This window comes from Hipposideros armiger, unplaced genomic scaffold, assembly GCF_001890085.2.
Source record: "Hipposideros armiger isolate ML-2016 unplaced genomic scaffold, ASM189008v1 scaffold_147, whole genome shotgun sequence".
Classification (NCBI taxonomy): Eukaryota; Metazoa; Chordata; class Mammalia; order Chiroptera; family Hipposideridae; genus Hipposideros; species Hipposideros armiger.
Genome location: NW_017731497.1, coordinates 3,084,607 through 3,112,551, shown reverse-complemented (window position 1 = coordinate 3,112,551; position 27,945 = coordinate 3,084,607). Strand labels below are relative to the sequence as shown.

At 44.1% G+C, this 27,945-nt stretch overlaps 2 protein-coding genes and 1 long non-coding RNA gene across 6 annotated transcripts in view; 1 reads left to right on the top strand and 2 right to left on the bottom strand.

Annotated features, from left to right (window-relative positions):
• The first annotated feature begins 167 nt into the window (after nucleotides 1-167).
• On the top strand, nucleotides 168-26,970 carry LOC109387091 (uncharacterized). 3 transcript variants are annotated; one of them, XR_002124903.1, is made up of 4 exons: nucleotides 170-258; nucleotides 795-916; nucleotides 1,015-1,150; nucleotides 22,940-26,970. It is a non-coding gene; the product is annotated as an uncharacterized LOC109387091 (long non-coding RNA). The 3 variants fall into 3 exon arrangements; XR_002124902.1 differs by having other exon boundaries at nucleotides 168-916; XR_002124904.1 differs by lacking the exon at nucleotides 22,940-26,970 and adding an exon at nucleotides 13,396-13,474 and having other exon boundaries at nucleotides 168-916.
• Nucleotides 1,821-6,501, bottom strand: FBXL22 (F-box and leucine rich repeat protein 22). The gene is made up of 2 exons (XM_019650785.1): nucleotides 5,248-6,501; nucleotides 1,821-2,374 (listed from the first exon to the last, which is right to left on the bottom strand). The coding sequence occupies exons 1-2, from the start codon at nucleotides 5,580-5,582 to the stop codon at nucleotides 2,029-2,031; spliced, it is 681 nt and encodes a 226-aa protein (XP_019506330.1). The 5' UTR covers nucleotides 5,583-6,501; the 3' UTR covers nucleotides 1,821-2,028.
• Nucleotides 8,206-27,945, bottom strand: part of USP3 (ubiquitin specific peptidase 3) — a 91,698-nt gene continuing 71,958 nt past the window's right edge. For both annotated transcript variants that reach the window (XM_019650782.1, XM_019650784.1), the window contains exons 12-15: nucleotides 15,211-15,329; nucleotides 13,698-13,811; nucleotides 13,483-13,550; nucleotides 8,206-11,737 (exon numbers count right to left, since the gene is read on the bottom strand). In XM_019650782.1, coding sequence (XP_019506327.1) covers nucleotides 11,572-11,737; nucleotides 13,483-13,550; nucleotides 13,698-13,811; nucleotides 15,211-15,329 — 467 coding nt within the window. In that variant the 3' untranslated portion in view covers nucleotides 8,206-11,571. The remainder of the gene's footprint in view (nucleotides 11,738-13,482; nucleotides 13,551-13,697; nucleotides 13,812-15,210; nucleotides 15,330-27,945) is intronic.

Sequence of the window (27,945 nt, the reverse complement as noted above, 5' to 3'; positions counted from 1 at the left end):
CCTGAGGGGCTGGCTCTGCCCCCTAGGGGATGAGGTGTTATGCAAGGCCTGGGCTCAGTGCCAACACTCTTAGTGTCCAGGCTAAGCACTGGCTCAAGCAGGGGCTGAGGAGCAGCAACTGAAGCCTTGAGCAGTCTCTGGAGGGGGTGGGGTGGGGTGGGGTTGTGTTGCCTGCCCACAGGTGCTACTTGGAGAAATTTCAGCGCCTCCTCTCCCGATCTTCACCTGGATCTCATCTCTGCCTGGTTCCTCCTGGGGGTAGGCTGAGTGGGGGATACCCAGCTCTCATTTCCTCCTCACAACAACCTGGGAGGCCTCCCGCCTCCCCCACCCCTTATTTCTCTGACCCCCTCTCCTTGCCTTTCCTCCTCTCTGCTGCAGCCACACTATTCCCCTAACATACCACCAGCCTTGCTTCTTGTCTGGGGCCTTTGCGCTGGCTGTTCTTTCTGGAATATTTTCCTCCCAGATGCTGCCCGGCTCCCTCCCTCACATAAGATCTCAAATGCCACTTTCTCAATGAGGCTTACATTGGTCAATCCCTTTGAAGCAGCTCCCCCTTACCCTGTGCTTCCCCCCTCCCATACTTATCTTCTTATATAACAATTACAGCAAGTCCTCAAATAACGTTCTACATTTTGTTATGTTGATTAGATGCCGTAGGAAATTAACTCTTGTTTATATCACTTAGCCAATGGTAAAATCAGTTTCAGTATATGTCCATTCACTGCAGTTTCAAGAACCTATCAAGAGGTTCAAGTGAGGACTGTACTTACTGCCTCTTCCCCTACTAGCATGTAAGCACGAGACTAGAACTGTTTCCTTGCTGTTTCCCCAATAACTTGGGCAACAAAATAAGGAACCCGTGAGTAGGGATCAAGATCCCTTTTCACAAACAAGAAACGCCTGGCCTCAGGTGAGTAAAGGGCTTCGGTCACAGCTGGTGATGGGTGGAGCCTGAGTGTGAGCATCGACCACCATTCCTTACTGCTCCCTGCCTTCCCCACTTCGCAGTTTTCCCCGTGTACCTGGGACCAAGAGGCTGCTGGGTAGCTAGCTGAGAGCCTTTGGTGGCTAAAAGTAGTACATGAGTGACTAAAGCCCTGAAATTGAAGACCAGGCGTGTGCCCACATTCAGCAAATCCAGCAGGTAAAAATCTTTGCATCAGCTTATAATGGTTTCATTGTTCAAATAATCTAATCAGGGCCGCTGCTTTTGTTTTTTACTTTTGGGGTTTTCGAGCTTCTTTTTCCTTTATGAGAACGGTAAAAACAAAAAATTATAACTATGCAATTTATGGAAGAATCACAAGCGATTTTTCCAGAATCGTGTGTGTAGTCAACTCCTAGGAATGCACCTGCCCGAGGAAAAGTGAGCCGGCCCGCAAAGGCGCGCAGCAAAGCCGCGGGTGGGAGCCGAGGAGGCGGGGCCCTGGCGTCGCTCGCCCAGCTCCCTTGGGAGCTTCTGTCGCACGTTGGGCGACTCTCGGGCCCTCTGTCTGGGTTCCTCCCCTCCTACCGCCCGCTGGCGCAGCTCTGAGGCCACTTTCCCGGAAAGCCTGTGCCTGCGCAGTCGACGGGGCTTCCGAGGGCCGCTGGGGAGAGCGGCCGGCCGCCGGGACCACTGTCCCCTGTCACCAGGGCGGCCTGCTCTTGGCAGCCCCGAATCCCCGCCACTCCCTCAGCGCGCGCGCGCTTATGCCTGAGCGTAGCCAGCGAGCTCAAGTGGCCACGTTTCCAACCGGGGTCGCAGTTCCCGAGGGTGTAGGCGCCTCCCGCTGCTGCGGAAGAGAGACGGGAAAGGTGCTGGTGTTTAGTGAGAACCACCTGTTTTTCCAAGCATCCGGTCATTTAATCTCGCACTCATTCTATGTATAAAATTGTAATATGAGGTAGGCATTCGTATCCCCACTTTGCAGACGGGGAAACTGAGGCTCAACGGGTGGCAACAATCAGAGAGGGAGGAGCTGGGGTTGGGAGCCAGGTCGCTCCTTCCTCTCGGGGCTGTAGCCGGTGTCTTTCCGCGGCCTAGCGCGGGAGCAGCTTGCGGAGGGCCGGGGCGGGCGCCAGCAGGCCGCGCGGGAGCTGGTCGGGTATCATGGCTGCGCTGTGCTCGGCGCGCAGAGCCAGGCGCGGGCAGGCGGCACGCAGGCGGCGCAGGCCGGCCGCGCTCACGTTGCGGCAGAAGTCCACGTGCAGCGTCTGTAGCGCGCGCCCGTGCGCCGCCACTGCCGCCAGCGTGCGGTTGGTGACGCGCGCGCAGTTTTCCAAGCGAAGCACGCGCAGGCGCGGGCAGCATCGCAGCAGGCGCGCCAGGCAGTCGTCGGTGACGTGGCCGCAGCCCGACAGCGTGACGGATGTCAGGTTGGGGCATCTGCGGAGAGAACGCGGTGACCACGCGGGTTCCGGTTGAGCAGGGTGCCGTTAGCCCGCCCCCGGCCACGCCCGTGCTGGAGCTCACTGGCTCGGTGGTCCACGAACAGCCCTGGGAGTCCTGGCAGGACTCGCCGCGGTCTGCAGCGGAGGAACCGGGCCCACCGAGTTTAAGGACATTGCCGCCCGCGATGTCGCGGCCAGGATCTGAACGAGGTCTTATGTCGTATTTCCCCTGCTCTTCTACCATTCCACTCACCATACCTTAATCTGCGTGGGCTCTTAGCCCCAGGAGCCCCCAGTGGGGAAGGGATGCTGTTTCAAGGAGGGACAACTGTAGGTTTTTTTACTTTTCTCTGGACTTGTTGCCGTGGGTGGTGACCGCGCCAGTCTAGCTTTAAGCTGAGGCCCTGACGCTCCTGGCAGACGGAGGAAGGGTTTCCTGTGGGGGTGGCTTAGAGACAGGCCCATTCCAACCCTTGAGGTGGGGAGATGGGGGCGGGGGCGTTACTGAGTATTGGCTCTGGTTTCTCAAGCCTTGGTTTCAGTTATTGTATCTCCACTGTGACGACCCCAGGCTAGAAAAGGTCATTAACCGGAGGGAGGTAGCTAGAAACGATGCCTGAGGTGAGCAGTCAAGGACACAGAGGTGGCTTGTCCAGAAAGCTTGGCGGCCCCTCTGCCTCAACCTTACTATCAGCACCTGATGGAGAAAAAGATCTTCAGCAGAGTTGCATTTGGCTGATTTGCAGTGTGCCGTGGGCTGAGCCACTGACTGAGCCCATTTTCCTGGTGGGGCAGCGGTAGGGAGGGAAGAATGCTTGCCAGTGAGGTGTGAGATTTGGGATGTGAAGAGCCTGCACAGGGCCTTCATGGGCAATTCTAAACCTCTTCCTGCAGTAAACAGAACCAGACTGCTTGCATTCCAGAAGGACCTGTCATGGGCTCCCTGTAGCCAGAGGGAGCTGGAGTCCGGAACAGGAGTTGCCGCTTCCCTTTTGCTTCCATATCAGCCTCCCCCTGAGTCCCTTCACTGCACCTGCCTGGGCCAGCTCGGCTCCCTTGTGCCTGGGGACCGGGATAAGGAACTATCGTAGACGGCACAGCCACATCTCACACGCTGAACCCATCCCATCTTCCCAATTCACTTGCCTGCCTTGTCTTCACCGTCAACCTCTATACCCTTAGTTTTGTGATTGAAGAAACGCCCAGAGAGCTCAAGTGGCTTGCCTGTGATTTACTTTCTGTCTGACCCAGGACAAATGTCTGAGGGACCACCTTCTCACCTGTCAAGTGGGGGAAATTGTTACCTTCTGGGTGGTTATGAGGATTAGGTGTTTAAGCCCCAAGAGTGTTGAGTGATCCCTTCCTGGAAGAACCTTTAGAATAATCCTGATTATTCTACCTCCCTGCCTGCCCAGCCAGCCTCAGCTGTTCCTCACCACCATCCAGCTGATTGCCAGAAGAACCAGATTTTATGATACTCATTTATACCTACTATGTGCCAGTGCTACTGTGTCATTTAACCCTCGGCCTCTGAGACAGGCAGTTTATCCCATTTTACAGGTGAAATGAAGTTGAAAATTCTCATATTTGGGTTGGGGTCACATGGTCACAGTAACAGAACTGGGGACTCAGCACAGAACCCTGACCACCAAGCCCTTTTACATGTTTGTGATGCCAGGGCCCTTTGCTGCACCCACACACCCCACACCTTGCTGGTTTGGGGGATTAAATCTGGTTCTCTTACAGGAAGAATGGAACTTCAGGGCAAGCTTTCCCCCATACATATCACCCTCCAGTCTGATTTCTGGGCCTCGTTAAACCCATCAAAATGGGCTAGTCCCATCAAGGTCCAGTCCCAAGTCCATCTTCTCTTTTCTTCCTATTGCCTTAAAAAAGAAAGGTAGGGCCACCAACTTTTCTTCCATTCGTGGCAAACAGCAGCTATTATTACCTGGGTGGCTGCAGGCTGGCCTGAGCCTAGTTTGTCAGTAGCCCAGGGGTGCCTTACCTCAAGGGCAGGACGGACTGGGACTGGCTGAGCAAGTCCGTGTTCTTGCATGGGCTGCTCTAGGCAGGAGGCTCTGACACGGAGGGAGCCTGGCCTGTGGCTCAGCCTCTGTCCACGGTAGGGTTGACAGATCAAAAGAGGATTATTTGGGACACTCTTTTAACAACAAAAAGTTATTCTGTCTGAATTTGAATTTAACTGGGTGTCTTGAATTTTCATTTGCTAAAATCAGGCAATCCTAGATTGTGGGCAAGTCACATGATTTCGTAGAGCTTTGGTTTGCACATTTGAGAAGTTAGGCTAAAACGCCCTCCCCTAGGGGGAACCGTGAAGATTAGTTTCTCATGAGGAAACCATGACTGTTTATCACCACCCCTACCCCCTTAGTCGGGCACGGTTCAGCTAACCCAGAGCACCCCAGTTCTCCTCCCTCAGTTGCATTTCACAAGCCTTGGGGTTTGCTTGCTAGAGGGAGAGGGGAGGGGTGAGCTGATTGCTGAATCTAGGAAACTTTCCCCGGGGGTCTGACCTTGAAAATCCAGGCCCAGCTGGACCCACCCAGCACTGAAGGGCTGCCAGGGAGGACAGCTGCCCAGACAGTGCCAGCTGAAGCCCATTTCTCTGCTGCAGAAGCAGCTCCAGGGCCTGTGAGGCTAACAGGCTTGTCCCTTGTTTCCCCCATGATTTTACCTGCCTAATGGGGACTGCCTGGTGGACAGGCCTGGAGGGTCTGCCTTGGGCCTAGTTTGAGGCTTCTTGAGGCAGAGCCCGTTTGGTCTCGTAAATTGCTCTTCCCTGCCCCCCAGAACCCTCCCAGAGCTCTGGATGCCAAAGCCAGCGCTGCTCAGGTGGCGACCTACCTGTCGCACACCTGGAGAAGGAAATCATTGACCAGGCTCTCGTGCCGGCTGCAGATGCTCCTCTGGAAGGCGCTCTTGAGCCAATCCTCGATGCTGCACACCTGCACGCGGCTGGAGTGCCAGCAGATGGAGAGGCTCCTGAGCGCTGGGCTCAGGAGGAAGTTGTCCTTCTTGAGTTCTGTGAGGGAGCGAAAATGCAACAGGGGCCAGAGTGCAGGGTCCTCAAACACGGCCTGGAGCTGGGGGCAGGTCCTGGCGAGGTTCTTCCTGCTGTCCTTGTCCAGGAAGGAGAAGAGGTGCAGCAGGCACTCCCGGTTGAGCTGGGTGATGTGCATGGTGCGCTGCGGCCACACTGAGTGTGGCTGGGGCCTGGGGACCTGACCTACTCCTGCTGCTCCTCCCCAGCTCTGGGCTGGTGGACATATATGGTTGTGGAATGGGGTTTATTTTTGGCTAACAACTGGTGCTGAAGCTCTGAGGTGGGGGGAAAGCCAGGATCCAGACATACGTGCAACAGTCTGTGGCTCGGCTTATGTTCAGAGGAATTGAAAATCCTGGCAGAAAAGCAGCCTATTGAAGTTAAATAGTTTCCTTAAAAGGGATTTCTTTTTCTCTTAGCTGACAATGGTGTTCAGCAGCAAGCTCATTTGCCTTTTCTCTAGGCATTTTCATTCTAGGGGGCTAGCCAGACCACCTCTGCCTGGGCTTGCAGGCTCTGCTCACAGGGAGAGACTAAGTAGTAGCTGGTTTCATTTTCTAGTACTGTACATCGGTATGAGTGTTTTGCTCTCCTCTTAGGAGGAAGAACCCAGGTGTCTACGAGGAGCTCAGGTTGACAGTCTGCACAGATCCGTAAGCAGAAACCATGGGTAATGCCTCTCCTGTTAGTTTTACACAGGAGTGATGGTTTGTGCAGGCTGGGCTGACCTACCTTCAAATCCTGCTGCCCTCCACCAGGCAAAGGGCTTTCCTGGGCCTCTCAACTGGCTCTATTTTTTATCCTGAGTTGTTTCATAAAAGATTTATCGTAAGTAGCTTATATTTCCAAGCTGCTTCTCTGTGTGTTGCATTTTAAACTTTTTACTTGGCTTTACATTTTCCCAATTACGTGTCCTGCTGTATCTAGCCTGTATTTCCCAAAATGTCAGGATGGAAGAGGTAGCTCTTCATCCAAAACTGTTTGAAACAATTTTTAAGTATTTTAGTCTACGCTTGCCCTTGAAGCCAGCCACACACCGCCCTCCTCGTGAATGCCTTCAGTTCCACTCGGCAAACTGCCTGGAGGTCTTATCCGTTAAGTTCTCCCTTCCTAAAGTAACTGAGATTTCTCAGTACGTGCGTCCGTTTTCTAATTTGGCTTCAATGCCGGTCATACCCAGGACCCTACCGCAATTCCCCTGCTGTGAAGGCCTGGCTTTTCGTACTGGTTTGTTTTGTTTGGGGGATGCTGCTAGTAAAAGCTTCGTTCTGCTGATGTAGCAGTGAGGTGAGGAGTTATTTTCTCTGCTAGACCAGGGACCACCACTCAGGGGTTACCTTTGTTCGTTTTCCCATTTAATTGGAATTGGAAGGAGCGGGACCACTTTGTTTCTAGTTGTGTGTAGTAACAGGGATGAAGCAACTATGCTGGACCCTCTTCTGGAAATCAGGCTTGGTCAGGCCTGGTGCAGCTTTGCCTTTAAAAGCAGGATGCAGCTAAGGAAGGAAAACAAGCCACTGTAGCCAGCTCCCTTGCTCTGAAAGCCAGTCTCCACCGTCTCTGTGCCTCAGTTACCCCACCACTGCCAAGGTGAAGTGGAAGGGGCGACTTTTCTTAAACAACAAAACAGCTAAATGGAAGAAGCATTTCTCGAGGAAAGGGTAATTAGCTAATATTCCAAGCAAATCATTTTAATTGTTCAAAATGACAGCTGAAAGCTGAAGCCCGTTTGGGCTCTAGTTTATTTCTCTACTCAAAAGGTAGGCTGCAGAGGCACAGATGGGTTTAATAGAAAGCCTTATTATCGCCACTCTCTCCCCCAAATCCTTTGCAAACCAGTGCTTTTCACAGGGCTAACCCCTGGATATAGGCAGTTCATTCAGGTTCTTAGAAGGCAGAACGTGGGAGTGTGTGGCCCCTGGGAGTCCTTCAGGTTCCTTGGGGCTTCCTGCATTCACCCGGCAGGGCAAGTGCGTAGGGCCTGGCCCTCTGCGGCTGCTCCAGGCCGGCTGCAGGACGTGTCACAGGGTGGGCCCACGGGTCATGCGTGTCTGCAGGAGGGGTCTGGCCCAGGCCTGGGATGTTGATGACCACAGCGCCTCCCTTTTTGCCTGTGTGGAGCTTGGTTGGCTCCTTTCCTTGGCTGCAGCAACAGCAGCTGCGCATCCTCTGACCAGCACAGCTGCCAAAGGGAATGTGCGATACGGGACCTGGAGGCAAAACCATTTGGGCTGCAGGCACCTCTGTCTTCAGTGTTAGAAGACTGATAGGAACACGCAAGTAACACAGGAAAACGATGGCTATGGACACAGGGTGGTTCTCTTATCTGTTTGCTGGAGACATGGGGCAGAGAGGTAGTATATACAGGAGCTTACTATAAAGCAGAATATTTATTTTTTCAACAGCACTTACTTGTCTCACTTTAAAAGACGACCAATACCCTTTGCTCAGAGCCTAAAACCTGGTTCCTCAGGGTAGAGTATAGCTCTGAAGGAGGCAAGCAGACCTCTACCCAAGGAGAGACAGGATGATTCCATCCGCACAGGTCAGCTCCCTTGGGCACCTGAATGCAGGCACTAGAGGACCTCTGCCCACCCTGCCCCTGCAGGTCACTTCATCTGGGCCCGTGAGTACCAGCCTCGACGGTGAGTTCTGGAAGAACTTACTCCCTGTTGACTGATTGATAGGGCCCAGAGCTCGCGCGAGCACATCCTTTACTTTGCTCCACTGAAAGGTGTTCAGAAATAAGAGTCCAAAGGAAAGAGACCAGACCTTTAATGAAACTTTCCATAAAACAGTTTAGGTTGGTGAAGCAGAAAGGGGATGTGATTACAACTTAAATGAGATTGGTCACTCGCACAGTTAACCTTCTCGGCATCACATGAACTAGGTTTTTATGGCAGGTGATTACATCACAGCACAACCAGCACTTGTGGAGGGCACTCTGGAGTCGGCTACACTCAGACCCAAGGGGGAAGGTACTGCGTCCCGTGAGGCACTGCACAGACCCTGGACTACAGCATGCCACCACCACGTGCCCACCTCTCCCCGTGCCGTGGGAGCACTACTAGGGCTCCACTCGGGTCACCTGGGACCCATGCCCTGGCTGCAGGGACAGAACGCTCACAAGTTTTTCCAGGGCCTGAGTGAAGATGCGACTTCAGTAACAGCGGGGATATGAGAGAGTTTAGGGGGGACGGTGGAGATTGAAGTGGGATAAGTACATCTAAATAGAATTATGTACACAAAACCAATGAAGTAGAGGTTTGGCTTTAAGAAATAAATATGTCCCCAACCCCAGAAACCAAGCTGCTGAGTAGGTTCCACAGGTGAGATACACATTTAACACTCAACCAGGGCCAGTACACTTTACTGGTTTAATTCTATTACATTTGTCATCACTAGACACTGAGTAGAATACAGTGGATAAGCAAAGGTTTCTCCACCATGGAGAGAGATTTGTGTTGCCACAAACTGTTTCTATCACCCACGTGTGTGGGAGGACTTCTGCAAGTTGTCATATCTGAGGAGCCATGTGACTCAGCGTGAGGCCCTGCCTCAGCATAAGCTCTCTGAGCAAGCAAGTGGCCACATACATGCCTGAGACAGCACGGCACAAGGGAAAAAGCCCTGAAGAGCACAAAAAGATCAGCTTTTAAAACAGGTGTGATAAGGCTACACAATTAAAACTTTAAAATACAAATAGGCACATTTACATCACTGGTGTTCAAGTGCACCGTTCAGATGGATCCAATCTTTTCCAAAGAGCCTTCAGGGTATTTAAACATGTCTGCTTAAGTAAAATCAAGCAGTAAAAATACTACAAAAATTCAAAGAGATGTGTTCAACTCTTCAGCCAACAGTGTTGCCTGTCTGAGGACCACTTTCCCCAACAAAGTAGTGCGGTCTGTTGCTAAATTCCATCTGGTATAAAAAGACAGCTTTTCTCCACCAACATCAACCAAGGCTTTATTGTTGAAGTCGTAACAGCTGCCCATTCAAAGAGACTATCGATCTAAGTGCAAATGTTAGGCGTTACAGCTATGTACCTTCTAAAACAAAAGCCTGGATCCATAGGAGATCCTTAGCAAGATCAAAGGAGATGCACATTTCAAGTTCAACTAGATGTGGTGTTAATGTATTGATATATTAGATCAAATTATGTGAAACTCATTTTTGTAGATCAGAGTCAAATATCACAATTTCACATGGTTCAACCTAATGTAATTTAGCATTGTAAACCATTTTAAATATGTGTTTCCCTCTTAATATTTTCTAGTCTAAGTTGTGAGACCTAAACATGCTGACAAAGCTTTTTTCTCTGGAGTGAAAATTTAGACCAGTGATGTCCAAGAAAACCTTACATACTGCTGGAAAGGTCCTAGATGTGTGTGGGCCTCTGCCACGTGGCTGCTGAATACTGGAACTGGCTAGTGTGACTGAAGAATTTGTGGCTAGTGACCACCTTACTGGAAAGGACAAGGTTAAACATAATAGCAATTTGCTCCGAGTCATGTTAAAGTGTTTAGCAGATGTGATCTGTTGAGGAAATGTGGGATTTATGCAGCTAATATTAATGTGGAAATGGAGTCACATTTGCTCCTGCAACTTCAAATATCCAACCTAGAAGGGCAGCCACCAGACTGGCTTTTACACTTAAAATCTTGCCCTTTTTTTTCTTTTAATAGAAAAATTACCAGAAAGTCTGGTTGGCTGGCTTAACATGAAATACTTTCTGTCCCTTGTAGCAACTTGTACAGAATTGAGACAGGAGGAAGATAACGATTGGGACAAGTGATGAACATGAGAACAGTGTGTGGTCTGTGCCTCCAGGCCTATTTTGGAGTTCCTTCTCCCTCCGAGTAATTTGTAAGTAATGCCACACCACCCAGAATCAACAGACTGGCTTGGAACACTGGAAGAAATCACAATCACCTTCTTTAGATGGAATTCTAATTCCAAATTTCAATTTGAGTTAAATCTAAATAGTGTTTATACCTATTTTTCTTGAAAACAGTTTTAAAACAAAGACTACTAAACTCAAGAACAGAAACTCTACTTATTCAAAGTGGGAATATTTTCAACTTGCTCTGCTATCAAGACAGGCCAATGAGAGTTTTTGAAACCTAGAGTAATAAAGATGCTCATTTCCTCTGTAGAAGCAGACCCCACAGTGTTACATGAAGAGTAGGTGACAGTCAAAATCCACTCTGGAGGCTAGCACCTCAACCCCTAGATGGCCAAGCTAGAAGACTAAGGAGGACATGCCGTTCGTTGTCCCCAGTGCTACAACTAATGGGGGAATTAGATGCTGATTCCAAAAAGCAAACAGAAGCTGTGGTTGCCTCTCACTGGGTAACACCTATACCATGTAGCTGGGTCACAGAATTTTTTTAACACTAAATGTATTTGGTCTTATTTGGAATTTTCTGTACTCCTATCTCCTCCATGAAAACATGCATAAAAAAATACCCCAAACCAAAAAACCAACAGAGTAATTAATTCTTGAATTTTCAGTATAGGTACCACTGAACCAACACATTTATTCACTGCTGATAAACAGCAGCCTTGAGAGCTACCAAGAGCATCAGTTACCTGGTCTACTTAAGGATGCCCTGTTATCGTTTACAAGCAAAAAGAATGATTACTGAGCAGTCACTGGAATCTCGTGGGCCACAATTTACGTGCACACATTATTCTTGATTCAGAGTCAACCTGATCTCCAGTACAGCAGGCAGTTACGTTGTTCTTCACAATCAGGAACATATCTAGCTTTCAGCATGTGAGAGAAACAAAGCATTGATGTAAATGTGCCTCAGAGTGAGAACTGAAAACATTAATATAAAAAAGCCAAATAGAACTAAGTTCTTGGAACTACATATAAAAACTGAATTATTACAACTAAAGCAGCAAATCAAAATATCTGCTGAGGTTTTCTGGTAGAACTAAAAAAAAAACAATTAGTTGGTGCCCATGTTCAAAAAGTCACTACCATTGACAAAATAAAACTAAACCCAAAATAAGAAATTGAAAAGTGCATAATGAAATTAAATCTTGGATCAAGTATTTACGGAAAATTGGAAATGTTTGTCCGGTACAGTTGACAAATAATGATAGAGGAGGTATTAAAGTTTATCTGATCCAGCTTTGGCCTGGCGTTCCACGTAAAAAAGGATGTAGGCCTTTGCTTTCACAACGGTGTCTTCATCAGTCAGTGTTACAGTACTGTCATTGAAATGGAACCAGCGACCTTCATGAGTTGCATATGCTGTGTAATGTCCAGAACCAACCCTGTAAAGAAAAGTCAAAAGGTCAAAGACAACGACTACAGAAATCACAAAAGGAACTGTGTGTAGCTATAAAACTTGTTAGATAAGACAATAAATTTTAGTTAAGTACTATAAAGAATAAATCCTATAGACTTGTGGTTTAAGATGGTATTTATCTTCCTCAAAACCCACTGAAATGACAAGGACTATACTGACACTGGAAAACTGGGAAGAGTGCCTCTGACGCATCAGAAATTGAGGACTTTCTAGAATACATAAAGGAGCGTTCACATGGTACTGGATTAACGAAGAAACAAATAGCTAAGGAACTCAACCTAACAAGCATAGGTCAAGGCCTGCGGAAACACGGAACACTGAGAACCAGATTTCCAGTCAGAGTCTTGGGGAAAAGACTGAGTTTAAGAAAGGAACTTGCCTCCAGGGACGAGCCTTCCCCTCATTAGGCCTCCCCCGGCTGGGCTTTTCTCTGTCAGGGTGACCCACCCACTCTCACTAGAGCGCTGCTCAGCCCCCGCCCCGGGGCAAAAAAGCCTCCAGCTACAACAGAGACCTTCACAACAGCTAGAAAAGCCCTTACCACTTACCAATAATGATCAATCTCGTCATTTATTATGATTCTGAATAAACCAAATATCAAAAAGAGAAGTGCCAGGAAAAACAGTAAAGCAATTAACCACTAAGGAATTTACTGCAGAAAACCAAAGAGAACTTCAAAAATTCTAATTAATACCAATGGCTTCAAGAAGATTCTGCAACCATAAAACAAGAATAGGCTGTTATAAAAAAATTATCAGAAAACTGTGATTGTCACGATATAAAAATTTCATGGAGGAGCTATTTTTCAATTTGGATACAGATGAAATCAAATTGGTGATTTGGAAAAGTAGTCCATGACAATCTTCAGAAACAAAGAGATGGGAAACATTAAAGAATAGTTAAAATATGTGAAAGAGCCAGGAAATTCACTGTACATTTAACAGGGGTTCCAGAGGTGAGAAGAGAGAATGGGGTGGAACAAATAAACATTTCCATGAGCTGAAGACAATAGAGTAAGATTGTCCCTATCAACTATCAGGCAGGAACATATCTGATGTGATTTCTTATCAGGATCCTACAACCTTCCAAAGAAAAAAACAGGTGGCCTATAAAGAAGTGAGAGTCAGACTTGTAACTGATAATTCTATGAACAGTAAGGTCAATGGAGCATGTCTGCAAAATTCTGAGGGAAAAGGACGTCCAGATCGGACAGTGGTTTGCCTAAGTAACAGGCCTGTAAGTTGGAAGGTAAAACTAGTCATTCTCTAACAGACCAGAAATCAGAAGGTATATGCCCCTAATACAAATTTTCAGGGTAAAAAAATCAAGAATTATTCAACAAAATAAAAAAATGAATCTTTAAAGTACAGGACATGAAGTTATGAATAACTTTCCATTTCCCCCCATTTAAGTGTCAACTGGCAAAGGAAATAACTACGGAGTACAGCCTGCAGGGTTTGTGGACCCCAGATTGGATTCTGAATGCTGGGCTCCAATGAACCATGCCCCATTTTGCTTTCATGTTCCTTCATGCTTCACATCCTCTCAGGAATATTCTTTCACACCAAAACTGAAGGAAAGTTCTCTTTCACCCACTTTAATGTATCTGAATTCATTTTTTAGGGAGTTCGGGGAGAATTATCAAGAGTGGTATAAAACTGCAGGTCTTCACGGCTATTCCCAACAACGACAGCCCACTGACACACTCACCCGGAACCGTGGTGCACCACCACTGCAGCAAGGTCATACAGGCAGCTCTCCGGGCCGCTGTTCTCGGGCTACAGAACAAGGGACTGAGTTAGGCACACTGGTCAGTGGCTTCAGTATCTCCTACCTCAATGACCTCTACCCTCTGTCTGTGAATACTAAATTTTACTGAAAATCCATCTTTTCACCATGTTAACAAAGGTAATTAATTACCTTACCTCTAGTAAGTAGCATTTCATGTCTAGGCCTCTCAGTGGAAATTCTACATATGTATCAACTTTGTTTCTTAAATATGCTGTCCAATGAAATCTTTTCAAATGTAAGCATAGCACCTGGATGAGAGATAAGGACAAAGATTGTAAACACCTAAAATTTACCTTTCAATCACAATTAACTACGTGGTACTAATGTCTCTCAATATTTTAGGTCTATCAGTTTTTCTTTTGATCCTTGATATTGCTTTCTTCCATGCATACAGTATTATGATATTATGATTTGTAATAAATATTTGGTCTAAGTTCCCTTTTCCGGCATACAGCTCCTAAAACCCTTAGAATTGCCTAAGCAATGAGAGTGATAAACATGTCTTTTGTTATGTTAATGAGGCAACAGGTGGACCTCACCTTAGGATGAGGGCTGGTTGCTGTTAACCCAGCAAGTGATTAGAAGGTTGGAACTTTCAGTCTTACCACCCTGATCTCCAGGGAGCAGAGGAGTGGAAGCTGAATGATCAACAATGGTCAGTAATTTACTCAATCATGCCTATGTAATGAGGCCGCCATAAAAATCCAAAAGGACTGGGTTTGGAGAGCTTCCAGGTTGGAGAACCAGAGTACTTCCATGTGCCACATTCCAGGACTCAAACTCCGCCAAGAACAGAAGCTTCTTTGTTTGGGACTTGGCTCTATGGATCTCTTCATCTGATTGTTGATTCCTATCCTTTAATATCCTTGATAATAAATCAGTAATCTAGTGAGTGAATGGGTTTCCTCAGTTCTGTGAGCTGCTCTAGCCAATTCATAGAACCCAAGGAGTGGGCATGGGAACCTCTGATTTATAGCCAGTCAGAAGTACAGGTGACCGACCACCTGGACTTGCAAATGGCATGTGAAGTCCGAAGAGGAGGGGGTCATGGTAACCGCTGATGGAGCAGGTCAGAAGCATAAACAACCTGGGCTTGTGACTGGCATCTGAAGTGGAGGGCAGTCTGTGGGAATGAGCCCTTAACCTGTCGAATCTGATGTCACCTCAGGATGGTGTCAGAATTAAGTTGACCGTAGGACACCCAGCTGGTGTGGGAGAACTGCTTGTGGGTGATGTGGTAGGAATCTCTCGCCCCTCCACACACTGGGAATTGTGATCAGGATACATCTAAGTATGCAGTATCAAAGGGTTTATTTAGGGGTGACTGGTTAGCTCAGTTGGTTAGAGCATGATGCTGATAATACCAAGGTTGTCAGTTTGATCCCCGCATGGGCCACTGTGAGCTGCGCTCTCCCTAAAAGAATCAACTATGTCATTGTAGAATGAAATCAATGTGTAACCAATAACTATGGCTGTTCCCCAATAAAATTAAAAAAAAAAAAAAGAAAAAAAGCATCTATTTAGCTCTTACTGAAAGGCCTAGAGACCAGTACAGATCACATATGGTTGCAAAAATAATTTGTCTTCCCATCAATCATAAGCACTTTCCCCTCACAACTGCCTTATAATTTGAAACTCAACACTTACCTTGGGTAGTTTTTGAATCCAAAACTTTTTAGTGGACTTTTGTTTCTTTTTGCATTTGTGGCACATATATAACTCTGTTTCATCAAGTTCTTCTAAATCAGTAAAACTGCGAAGACAATCTAAAACCAAATTGATATTGGCAGCATGAAAACAGGAAGTTTTTAATAGAGGCAGAAAAAAAAGACTGTGAACTCTGAAGCTGAACAACTCAGGCTCAAATCTCAGCTTTATTAGTTATTATGACCTTAGAAAAGTCAGCCTTTCTCAGCCACAAAACGAAGACCAAATAACATTAATAATAATACCTACCTTGAGGAACTGCTGTAAGGAAGAAAAATGTGTACAAAGTGCCTGGCACCATGTCTGACATCTGATAATAATCAGTTAATTACAGATGGTATTATTTTTTTTCAGATGTATTATTGTTGGGATTGCTATTATTAATGAAAGAATTAGTCTGAATAATTCTGATAAAAATGGTTCCCTAATGAAATCACGGTTCGATCAGCAATTTTCTCTCAGTATCTTTACATTACAGAGGACAAAGCCCAAAGTCCATAAAAGTCAAATTTAGATCAAACATTTTCAGTCATAATTTATTACAAAATAAACAGATTACAGAAGGGTATGTTACCAATCTTCCTCCTGTACCCTCCAGTGAATCCTTTGTTCCAGACTCTACTCTCAATTCCCTGGATAAACCACAGCTATGTATTTTTCTTTTAATGATTTAATTGTCTAACCTGGGGCTTGGTACACTGTGGCCCAAAGCCAAATCCAGCCACCTGGTTTTGTAAGTAAAGATTTGTTGGAACCCAGCCACACCCATTTATATATTGTATGTGGCTGCTTTTGCGCTTCAACAGCAGAGTTGAGTAGTTGGGACATAGATCTTTACATGCTTTAAAGCCTAAAATATTTACTTATTTGGCCCCTTCTAGAAAAAGTGTGCTGACACCTGGTACAATCACTCATATATTCAGAAGTCTATATAAAATTTATTATTATGTAGAGATTGAAGAATATATTCTTTTTAGAGAAAAATATGAATGCCTGTGTATGCACCACTCAGGTAAAGAAATGGATTCTCTCTAGTGCTTGAGGAACCAGTTTACGTGACGGGCACCCCTTAGCATTGGGCAGTGGGCACCCTGTGTGGAGCTTGTCAGGAGCTCCCTGTGTGCCTCTTCCCAACCGCAAGCCCCCCTCACCCCCTAGAAGTAGCCACTATCCTGACTTTTGGTGTTAATCATTTCTTTGCTTTTCTTTATAGACCACATATATGCATCTTTAAACAATATAATGTTAGTTTGAAAAGTTGGGTAGCAAGCACAAACCTATCTATGTAAGGAAAAGCAACATTGTCTGTACTCAATGTGTTCAGGTCATAGCCAGCCGAGGCTGCCATACAGAGTAGGAGAGCTCTTCAGGGGAAGTTAGTGGGGCAAAGGACCAGCAGGCTCAGGTGTGGCCCGGGTACTGCACAGGCCAGTAGGTGGCCAGGGAGCCATGCATTCTTTTTTAAAATTAACGTATAATTAACATATTAGTTTCAGGTGTACCACATAATGATTTGGTAATTGTGTATGTTAAAAAATGATCACCACAATAAGTCTAGTTGACATCCATCACCATACATAGCTACAAAATATTTTTTTCTTGTGATGAGAAACTTTTAAGATCTTATCTCTCAGCAACTTTCAAATATGCAATACAGTGTTAACTACAGTCACCATGCTGTCGTCACATTACATCCCCAGGACTTATTTTACAGCAGAAAGTGTGTGCCTTCTGACCCCCTTCATCCATTTCACCCACCCTCCTCCACACCCCACGTGACCCTGGCCTCTGCTAACCACCAGTCTGTTCTCTGTATCTATGAACTTGGGTTTATTTATAGATCCCACATATGAGAGAGATCATATGGTGTTTGACTTCCTCTGTCTTATTTCACTGAGCATAATGGCCTCAAGGTCCATCCATTTTGTCACAAATGGCAAGGTTTCCTTTTTATGGCTGAATAATATGGGTGTGTATGTTCTTTGTCCATTCATGCATTGATGGACACATATCGTGGCTATTGTAAACAATGCTGCAGTGAACATGGAGGTGCATATACCTTTTCAAATTAGTGTTTTAGTTTTCTTCCTATAATCCAGAAGGGGAATTGCTGAATCATATGGTGAGTCTATTTTTAATTTTTTGAGGAACCTCCTTGCTGTTTCCACAGTGACTGCACCAATTAACATTCCCACCAGCAGTGCACAAGGGTTCCCTTTTCTCTACATCCTCACTAGCACTTGATATTTCTTGTTTTGTTTTGTTTTTTTGATAATAGCCATTCTGACAGGTGTGAGGTAATACCTAATTGTGGTTTTGATTTGCATTTCTCTGATAATTAGTAATGTTGAGCATCTTTTCATGCACCTGTTTGTTATCTGATAGCTCATTTGGAAAAATGTTCACATCCTCTGCCCATTTTTTAATCAAAAAAAATTTTTTTTTGCTGTTGAGTTGTATGAGTTCTTTGTATATTTTGGATATTAACCCTTGTCAGATGATTTGCAAATATTTCTCCCATTCAGTATGTTGCCTTTTCATTTTGCTGATGATTTATTTTGCTGTGCAGAAGCTTTTCAGTTTGATGTAGTCTCACTTCTTTACTGCCTATGTTTTCTTACGGGAGTTTTATGGTTTCAGGTCTTACCTATGAGTCTTTAATCCATTTTGAGTCAATTTTGGTGTATAGTATAAGACAGTGGTCCAGTTTCATTCTTTTGCATATGGCTGTCCAATTTTCGCATCACCATTTATTGAAAAGACTGTCCTTCATTGTATATTCTTGGCTCCTTTGTCATAAATTGACTATATATGCATGGGTTTATTTCTGGGTGCTCTGTTCTGTTCCATTGATTATGTATCTCTCTTTATGCCAATACCATACTGCTTTATTAGCTTTGTAGTACACTTTGAAATCAGGGAGCATGTTGTCTCCAGCTTTGTTCTTCCTTTTCAAGATTGCTTTGGTTATTTGGAGTCTTTTGGTTCCATACACATTTTAGGGCTGTTTGGTCTATTTCAGTGAAAAATGCCACTGGAATTTTGATAGGGATTGCACTGAATCTGTAAATTGCTTTGGTTAGTATGGATATTTTAACAATATTCTTCCAATCCATGTGCACAGAATATCTTTACATTTATTTGTGTTTTCTTCAACTTATTTAATCAATGTCTTATAGTTTTCAGTGCACAGATCTTTCACATTGTTGGTTACATTTATTCCTAATTATTTTATCCTTTTTGATGCAATTATAAATAGGACTATTTTCTTAACTGTCTTTCTGATAGTTTATTAGTTTATAGAAGTGCAACAGTATTTGTATATTGATTCTGTATTCTGCAATTTTACTGAATTCATTTATTCTAACGGGTTTTTGGTGGAGTCTTTAGAGTTTTCTATACATAATGTCATCTGAAAACAGTAAGTTTTACTTCTTCCTTTCCAATTTGGAGGCCTTTTATTTCTTGCTAATTGCTCTGGCTAGGACTTCCAACACTAGGTTTAATAAAAGTGGTAGGAGTGGGCATCTTTGTTTTATTCCTGATTTTAGAGGAAAAGCTTTCAGCTTTTCACCATTGAGTATAATGTTTGCTGTGGGCTTGTCATATATGGCAATGTGTTCCCTCTATATCAATTTTGCTGAGAGTTTTTATCATAAATGGATGTTGCATTTTGTCAAATGGTTTTTCTGCATCTATTGATATCATTATATAACTTTTATCCTTTATTTTGTTAATGTGGTGTATCACATGGATTGGATTTATGGCTGTTGAACCATCTTTGCATCCCTGGAATAAATCCCATTTGATCATGGCATATGATCCTTTTAATGTATTATTGAATTTGGTTTGCTAATATTTTGAGGATTTCTGCATACAGATTCATTAGGGATACTGGCCTGTAATTTTTCTTTTCTTATAGTGTCCTTGTCTGGTTTTGGTATCAGGGTAATGATGGTCTTGTAAAATGAGTTTGGAGGTATTTCCTCCTCTTCTATTTTTTGGAAGAGTTTAAGGATTGGTATTAATTCTTCTTAAATGTTTGGTAGCGTCACCACTGAAGCCCTCTGGTTCTGGACTTTTGTTTGTTGGGAGGTTTTTTGATTACTGACTCAATCTCCTTACTAGTAATTGTTCTGTTCAGATTTTCTCTTTCTACATGATTCAGTCTTGGTAGGTTGTATATTTCTAAGAATTTATGCATTTCTTCTAGGTTGTCCAGTTTATTGGCATATAATTGTTCACAGTAGTCTCATATGATCCTTTTGTATTTCTGTGGTATCAGCTGTAATGTCTCCTCTTTCACTTCTGATTTTGAGTCCTCTTTTTTTCTTGGTGAGTCTAACTAAAGGTTTGTAAATTTTGCTTTTCTTTCTTAAGAACCAGCTCTTAGTGCCATTGATCTTTTCTATTGTCTTTTTAGTCTCTGTTTCATTTTTTTCTGCTCTGATCTTTGTTATTTCCTTTCTTCTACTAACTTTGGGCTTTGTTTTTTTCTAGTCCCTTAAGGTGTCAAGTTTGAGATTTTTATTGTTTAGTTTTGTTGTTTTGTTTGTTGTAAAGTTTGATTTTTGAAGTAGGCTTTTATCACTATGAACTTGCCTTTTATAACTACTTTTGCTGCACCCCATAAGTTATGGCATATTTTACTTCCGTTTTCATTTGTCTCAAGGTATTTATTTCTTTTGATTTCTTCAACCCATTGGTCAGTAGCACACAGTTTAATTTCCAGATATTTGTGGAACTTACCAATTACCTTTTTGTAATTCTAGTTTCATACCTTTTTGTAATTCTAGTTTCATACTATTGTGGTTGGCAAAGACATGATTTTAATCTTAAATTTATTAAGGCTTGCTTTGTGGCGTAACATATGATCTATCCTGGAGAATGTTGCATGTGCTCGTTAGAAGAAGGTGTATTCTTGTTTTTGGATGGAATGCTTCACATATGTCTATAAAGTCCATCTGGTATAAAGAGTCATTTAAGGGCAATGTATCCTTATGGATTTTCTGTTTGGATAATCTATCCATTGATATAAGTGAGCTGTTAAAGTCCCCTATTACTATTGTATTGCTCTTTCTCCCTTTAGGTCTGTTAATATTTGTTTTATATATTTAGATGCTCCTATGCTGGGTGTACATTTACAAATGTTATATCCTCTTGTTGGATTGACTCCATTATAATTATATGATACCTTTCTTTGTCTCTTATTACAGTCTTTTGGGGGAGGTTGTTACACAGAAATAGCTATCCAATACACCCAGGGATCTCATCTACTTTTCCCAACAACTCTGGGATCTTCAAAGAAATTAAAGAATTGCTTTTCCTTATCACACTAAGTTTACACAGCTTTTTTTTTTTTTAATTAAAATGTATTGGGATGACAATGGTTAGTAAAATTACATAGGTTTCAAGTGTACAGAGTCTTTGTTTTAAAGTCTATTTTGTCTGATATAGAAGCAAATCTCTTGTAGGTAGCATATAGATGGGTTTTTTTTTAATGCATTCAGCCACTCTATGTCTTTTTTTCCTTTTTTTTAAAGATTTTTATTGGGGGATGGAAACAGCGTTGGGGAATTGTGGGAAGGGGAACAGACAAGTTGCTGTCTTTTTGTTCTTCAGTCTAGTTGTGGAGGACGTTGCTTCACTGGCCCATGTTGGTATTATCATTGCGCTCTTCCCGGGTGAGGCAGATCAGTCGCCAGCACCTGGACGGCCGCTCACAGTGGCTGCTGGCCGCTCACTCTGGTTGCTGGCTACACATGGTAGCGCATGGCAACCCACTGCAGCAGTGGCTGCAGCCTACACAGTCGCCGGTGACTCACGGCAGCCCAGCTCCAGGTTGAGCTGTTGTTCAGCATCTTAGCTGTAGAGGGCAGTGTCACTGGCCCTCACATGTGGGATCCGAAACGGGGCCCTCTGGCATCCCAAGCCAGCTCTTAACCAACGCACCACTTGGCCGGTCCTGTCTTTTTTCTTTTTAAATTTTTTTTAATTAGTTTCAGGTGTACAACACAATGCAATAGTTACACTTTTTACCCCTCAAAGTGACAACCCCTCTCCTCCAATCCGCCGCGCCTCCCGCCAATATCATACATAGTACAATTCCATTGACTCCACTCCCACACTATACTCCACACCCGTGACTATATATATATATATATATATATATATATGTTCAATTATAGTTGACATACAATATTATACAACATCAGCTTCAGGTGTACAGTGCAGTGATCAAGCCTCTACTCCATCCATGAAGTGGTCTCTCTAACAAGACGTGACCATCTGACACTCTACAAAATATTTACAGCATTATTAATTATATTCCCCAAACTGTCTTTCATATCCCTGTGGCAATATTGTAGTTACCTATTTATGCTGTCTTATCCCTTCGCCTTCTCCCTCATCCCCACCCCCCCTCCCAACTAGCAACCATCAGTTTTTCCTCTGTGTCTCTGAGACTATTTGTTTACTTTGCGTGTTCATTCAGTTCTTTAGATTCCACATATAAGTGAGATCATATGGTATTTATCTTCCTCCGACTGACTTATTTCACTTAACATAATAGTCTCTAGGTCCATCCATATCGTTGCAAATGGTACGATTTCATTCTTTATAGCGGAGTAATACTCCATTGTATAAATGTACCACAGTTTCTTAATCCAATCATCTACCTATGGGCATTTTGGTTTTTTCCAAGTCTTGGCTATTGTTAATAGCGCTGCAATAAACATAGGGGTGCATGTATTTTTCAAATTAGCGTCTTGGGTTTCTCTGGGTAAATACCTAAGAGTGGAATTGCTGGGTCATACAGTAGTTCCATTTTTAGTTTTTTGAGATACCTCCATACTGATTTCCATAATGGCTGCACCAATCTGCAGTCCCACCAACAGTGCACCAGGGTTCCCTTTTCTCCACAACCTTGTTGATTTATTGATGACAGCCATTCTGACCGGAGAATTTAGTCCATCTACATTTAAATTACTGATAAGTATGTACTTATTACCATTTTGTTAATTGTTTTCTGGCTGTTTTGTAGTTTCTGTTTTGTAGTTTCTTACTCTTTTCCTTTGTGGTTTGATGATTTTATTATTTTTTTTAATAGATAGGAAGTATAGTTTATTGGTGGGTGTAAAGAGGGGGGCAGTACCATGACTCTCATGGGTGCAGGGCCTGCCATTTGTCCAGGAGGTCACAATTAGGGATGTATTTGACCCCACAGCCATCTGGGATGAGCTGCATTTTAGCCACCATGTCTTCAAACTCATCCGCATTAAACTTAGTAAAGCCCACTTCTTGGAGATGTGGATCTTCTGGCGGCCAGGAAACTTGAACTTGGCCCTGCGTAGAGCCATGCTCCTCGTTCTGCAGCTTGGTGCAGATGGACATGACTTGGCCAATGTGGACGCTGGAGCTTTCCAAAGGCACCCTGCATACCTGTCTGGAGTCTGTCGGCCCCAGCACAGGATGTCTTGTTGATACAGATGGCATGGAAGGGGTGGAGCCACACTCAGATATGAAAGCCATCTTTGCCACAGCTTTTCACCATGTATTTGCTGGCACAAATATGGGCAGCCTCCAGAACTTTGTAAGAGGGCTTATATTCATCTGACACCATGTGGCCACCGAGTGGGAACTCATCCACTTTTACCTTCTTCCACCCCAGGCCAAAGACATGCATTTTGACATCAGGGACACCTCGACAGAAACGAGACTTTGGGTACCAGTAACACTGGGCAGGGTGGCGGCCATGGCAACACCAGGATCTTCAGTGGCCCGCCAAAGGAAAGCGCGATCACTTTCGTGGTATGCTTAAGATTCCTTTCTCATTATCTTTCTTTCTATATAATAGGTTTTTGCTTTGTGGTTACCAGGAGGCTTACATATAACAACTTATTTTTTATAGGTCTATTTTAAGTTCATCACTTAAGTTTGAATGCATTCTAAAGCTCTACATTTTTACTTTCCCTGGCCCACATTTTATGTTTAACGTCACATTTTACATCTTTTTATCTTGTGTATCCCTTAGCTAATTATTGTAGTTACAGCTATTTTTAGTGCTTTTGACTTTGAACCTCATATGAATTTAATAAGCAATTAATACACTACCTTTACTATATATTTACCTGTACCTATGAGATTTATACTTCCATATGTTTTCTTGTTACTAGTTAGCCATTTCTTTTCAGCTTAAATAAGTCCCTTTAACATTTCTTATAAGGCTGGTTTAGTGGAGGTGAATTCCTTTAGCTTTTGCTTGTCTGGAAGACTTTCTCCTTCAATTCTACATTATAACTTTATCTAGATAGAGAGATAATTCTTAGTTGGAAGCTTTTTTTCTTCCAGCACTTTGAAAATATTGTGCTACTCCCTTTCAGCCTGCAAATTCCTGCTGAAAAATCCAATAGTCCTATGGGGGGGGGGGGGTCCCTTGCATATAACAAGTTGTTTCTGTCTTGCTGAACTTTGAGGAGTCTTTCCTTGTCTTTAACTTTTGACATGTTAATTATAATGTGTCTCAGTGTGGGTCTCTCTGGAATTCCTCGATCTGGATGTCTGTTTACTTTCTCAGGTTAAGGAAGTTTTCTGCCATTATTTCTTCAAATAAATCTTCTGCCTCTTTGTCTTGCTTTTTTCCTAGGACCACTATAATGTGAATGGTATTCTGCCTGATGTTCTCCCATAGTGCCTTACACTAGCCTCACTTGTTTTCATCAGGGATAATGGCCCGTAACTCTCATCAGGCCATTCTTCTGTTTGTTGCTCTGATTAGGTTAGTTCCAGAGCCCTGTCCGAGTTCACGGATCCCTTCTTCTCATTCGTCCAGTCTGCTGTTCTCAGTTCCCCTATTGTATTCTTTAGCTCCATGACTTCTATTTGGTACTTTATATTTTCTCTCTCTGTTTAAGTTCTCACTGTGTTCATCCATACTTCTCCCGATACTGGTGAGCATTTTTCTGACTATTACTTTGAATTCTGCCAGGTAAATTATGTATCTTTGTTTCATTAAGATTTTCTTCTGAGGTTTTATCATGTTTTTCATTTGGAACATATTCCTCTGTTTCTTCATTTTGCTTGACTCTCTGTGTTGGTTTCTAAGCATTAGATGAAACAGGCACCTCTCCCAGTCTTGAAGGAGTGGCCTCATGTAGGATGAACCTTAACATTCAACCCTGCCCAAGCTCTTAGTTGTCTCTCAAAACAACTTGTGATCGTCCAAGCAACCTATTTCATTTTTAACAGCTCCCAGGGTGTGCCAAGACTTGTCAGGGTCCCAAAGGGGAGGACCTCCATCAGCCACTAGAATCAGGCTGACTGGAAGCCAGACCCTCAGGCAGCAGCTTTGAAAGTATGCAAATCTATACAGTCCTGTGGGACCACAAGCGTAAGCCCTGCTGGCCACCACAGCCAGGCGATCTGGAGGTGGCCCCTGGAGTTGAAAACATCGGGGCTGCTTATATACTCATATGCTCCTTTCTGGGAGATACTGGTGAGCTGTAGCAGGGCAGAGGGAGAGGGCAAAGATGGTATACCCCAGCCTACATTCCCTGAGAGCACCTACATAGGTACCTACATGTGTGCCAAATCTGAAGCCTGCCCCTGAGGCCAAAGCTCCAGGATAAGCAAATAGGCCTCTTTCATAGAAAGACCAGGGGTGTGTTTCAGTCTGCTGTCTGTGCAGAGCCCTGGGGATGGTAGCCTGCCAAGAACTGTCTCTTCAATTGTTATATTCCTGTGGGACCAAGGAACACAAGCGCCCCTGGCCACCAGAGCCAGGAGATCAAGGGGAATCCCCTGGGCAGCAGCCACAAAATTGGGGTACCAGATATGTGTAAGAACTCCCTGCGAGAGATACTGGTGCTCTGGAGCACAGCAGAGGGCGAGCAGAATGATAGCATCCACCGTCTGAGGTCTCTGGCAAGGATTCCAGTTAGTCCTCACATGCGTGTTTAATTAGAAGCCTGCCCTTCAGGCTGCAGCTATGAAGATGAGCTAATAAGTCTCTTTCACAGAAAGACAGCTCCTGGGTCTGTTGCTTCTTGCTCTGCCCTGAGGGTGGCAGCTGTCTGAAAACTTTCTCTATTGGTGAGGTCCTGTGGGACCTGTGAGCAAAAGCTCCACTGGCCACCAGAGCCAGACAATGCAGAGTTGTCCTTTGGCAGCAGCTACAAAAACCGAGGCATCAGACGCGTAAAAGCTCCCCTCTGAGAGACACTGGCACTCTGGAGCATGGCAGTAGGGAGAGCACAAAGATGGCACCTGCCAGTGCCACCCCCAGAGAGTATCCAGCAGGCCCCTGCCCCTCAGGTGACTGCTTTAGGATTAGCAAATGAGCCCATTGCACATAAAGTTGGGGTACTTTTCTATCGGCTGTGTCTGTGCACAAGCCCTTTCTCAGTTCACCACAGCCTCATGAATGGGGGTCCTCTCTCAGGTGCAGGTCTTAAAAAAGCCACAGTGCCTGATGTAGGGTTCAAACCCTTCTCCTCAGGGAGAAGCTCTGGGTTTTAGTTCTCTCCTGATTGTGGGTCACCACACCAGGCAGTGGAAGAGATTGTGTCTCAGCCTCTCCTACCCTCTTCGACGTGGTTTCCTTCTCACTTCCCAGATGTGCAGGAGCTGCTCAGCTAATTTTTAGGGTTTTTTTCCCCGAAGGGAGGAAGTGAGCTCAGGATCTTCTTACATCATCATCTTGAACTTGAACCCTCACCCATCCATGCATTTCTGAATATGCCTTTGCTCCCTAATCCCAATACCTGGAATGTACATCCCACCCCTTTCCCCTCTCAATTCAGCATAATTCTCACGGGGTTTTTTTTGAGATTTTCCCAACCTTCAGTGGGCAGTGACCCCTCTCTTCAACTTTGTCCTAATAGATCACATGAATATAAAACATTGCCAACATTGCCAACCTATTTTATGTCAAGGATGGTGTCTAATAAAGGCCATATTATTTCAACCTTATATTTCCTGAGGCAAGTCTCACTTCACCCAAACTTATAGTGATGCTGCCCTCAGGGGTCGCCCAAGTTCTACATTTCTAGCTTAGAGAGCACTGACTACACCACAGACTGGCTGATACTACAAATCCCTTTAGACTTATTACTATGGTGTTTGTAAGCACTGAAGCTGAAATCATGGGAGCTTTCGTCACCAAGCATTTGTTGCATCATGTAAAAAGCTGTCACCTTGGGCTACGGCTGGGGGAGGGATTAGATATAGGAAAGAAAAACAGAATTTTCCATATTTAAAAATCAGCATGTATACACTCAATAAACTAGGAAAAGAAGACAACTTCTTCAACATGATCAAGTCCATAAGGAAATCCCAAAGCAAACATCATACTCAGTAGTCAAAGACTAAAAAGGCTTTTACCCTAAGATCAGGAACAAGTCAAGGATGCTGCTTTCACCACTTCTATTCAATGTAGTATTGAACATTTTAGCCTGAGCGATTAGGCAAGAAAAAGAAATAAAAGGCATCCAAATTGAAAATGAAAAAGTAAAATCATCTGTTCATAGATGACATGAGCTTAAATGTAGAAAATCCTAGATTAAAAAAAAAAACCAAACTTCTAGTATTAATAAATGAATTTGGCAGTTGCAGGATATAAAATCAGTATACCAAAGAATCATTGTTTTTATAAAGTAACAATGAACAATCCAAAAAGGAAATTAAGACAATTCCATTTATAAGCACATCAAAAAGAATACAATTCTTAGTAATACATTTAACCAAGGAGACAAAAGAATTGTACACTGAAAACTATAAAACATTACTGAAAGAAATTTATATAAAGACATAAATAAATGGAAAGACACCCCATTTCAGGGACTGGGAGACTTAGTAATTTGACAATACTACCCATAGCCAGCCACAGATTACATGCAATCTCTATCAAAATCCCAATGGCATTTTTTTTGTAGAAATAGAAAAGCCTATTCTAAAATTCATATTGAATCTCAAAGAATCCCAAGTAGCCAAAACAACCTTGAACAAAAAAGAACAAAATTGCAGGACTCACAACACTTTTCTAAGTTCAAAACTTACTATAAAATTACAGTAACCAAAACTGTGTAGTCCTGGCATAAAGTCAGACACACAGATCAGTGCAACAAAATAAGATCCCAGAAATAAACCCTCGAATATATGGGCAATTGATTTTTGACAAGAACAACAAAACCATTCAATAGGGAAAGGACAGTCTTATCAACAAATGGTGCTGGGAAAATTGGGTATTCACATGCAAAAGAGTGAAGATGGACTCTTACCTAATAACATATAAAAATTAACTGAAGGACTGGCTGAGTGGTGCGTTGGTTAAGAGTTGGCTTGGGACGCCAGCTCTGAGTAGCAGGGCCCAGTTCGAAACCCACATGAGGGCCAGTGACACTTCCCTCTATAGCTAAAATGGTGAACAACAGCTTGACCTGGAGCTGGGCTGCCGTGAGTCACCAGTGACAGTGTAGGCTGCAGCCCCTGCTGCAGTGGGCTGCCATAAGCTACCGTGAGTGGCTGGCAGCCAGCGTGAGCTGCCGTCGTTAGCGGCTGTCTAATGGCCAGCAAGCGACTGCCTCAACTGGGAAGAGCGGAATGATAATACCAACATGGGCCAGTGAAGTAACGTCCTCCACAACTAGAATGAAGAACAAAAGAACAGCAACTTGTCTG

Bases quoted from the DNA above. Each gene is read 5' to 3' on its own strand.
- FBXL22 (XM_019650785.1), bottom strand. From the start codon at position 5,582: ATGCACATCACCCAGCTCAACCGGGAGTGCCTGCTGCACCTCTTCTCC. The intron at 2,375-5,247 runs GTAGGTCGCCAC...TTCTCTCCGCAG, and splicing joins CTTCTCCAGGTGTGCGACAG to ATGCCCCAACCTGACATCCG.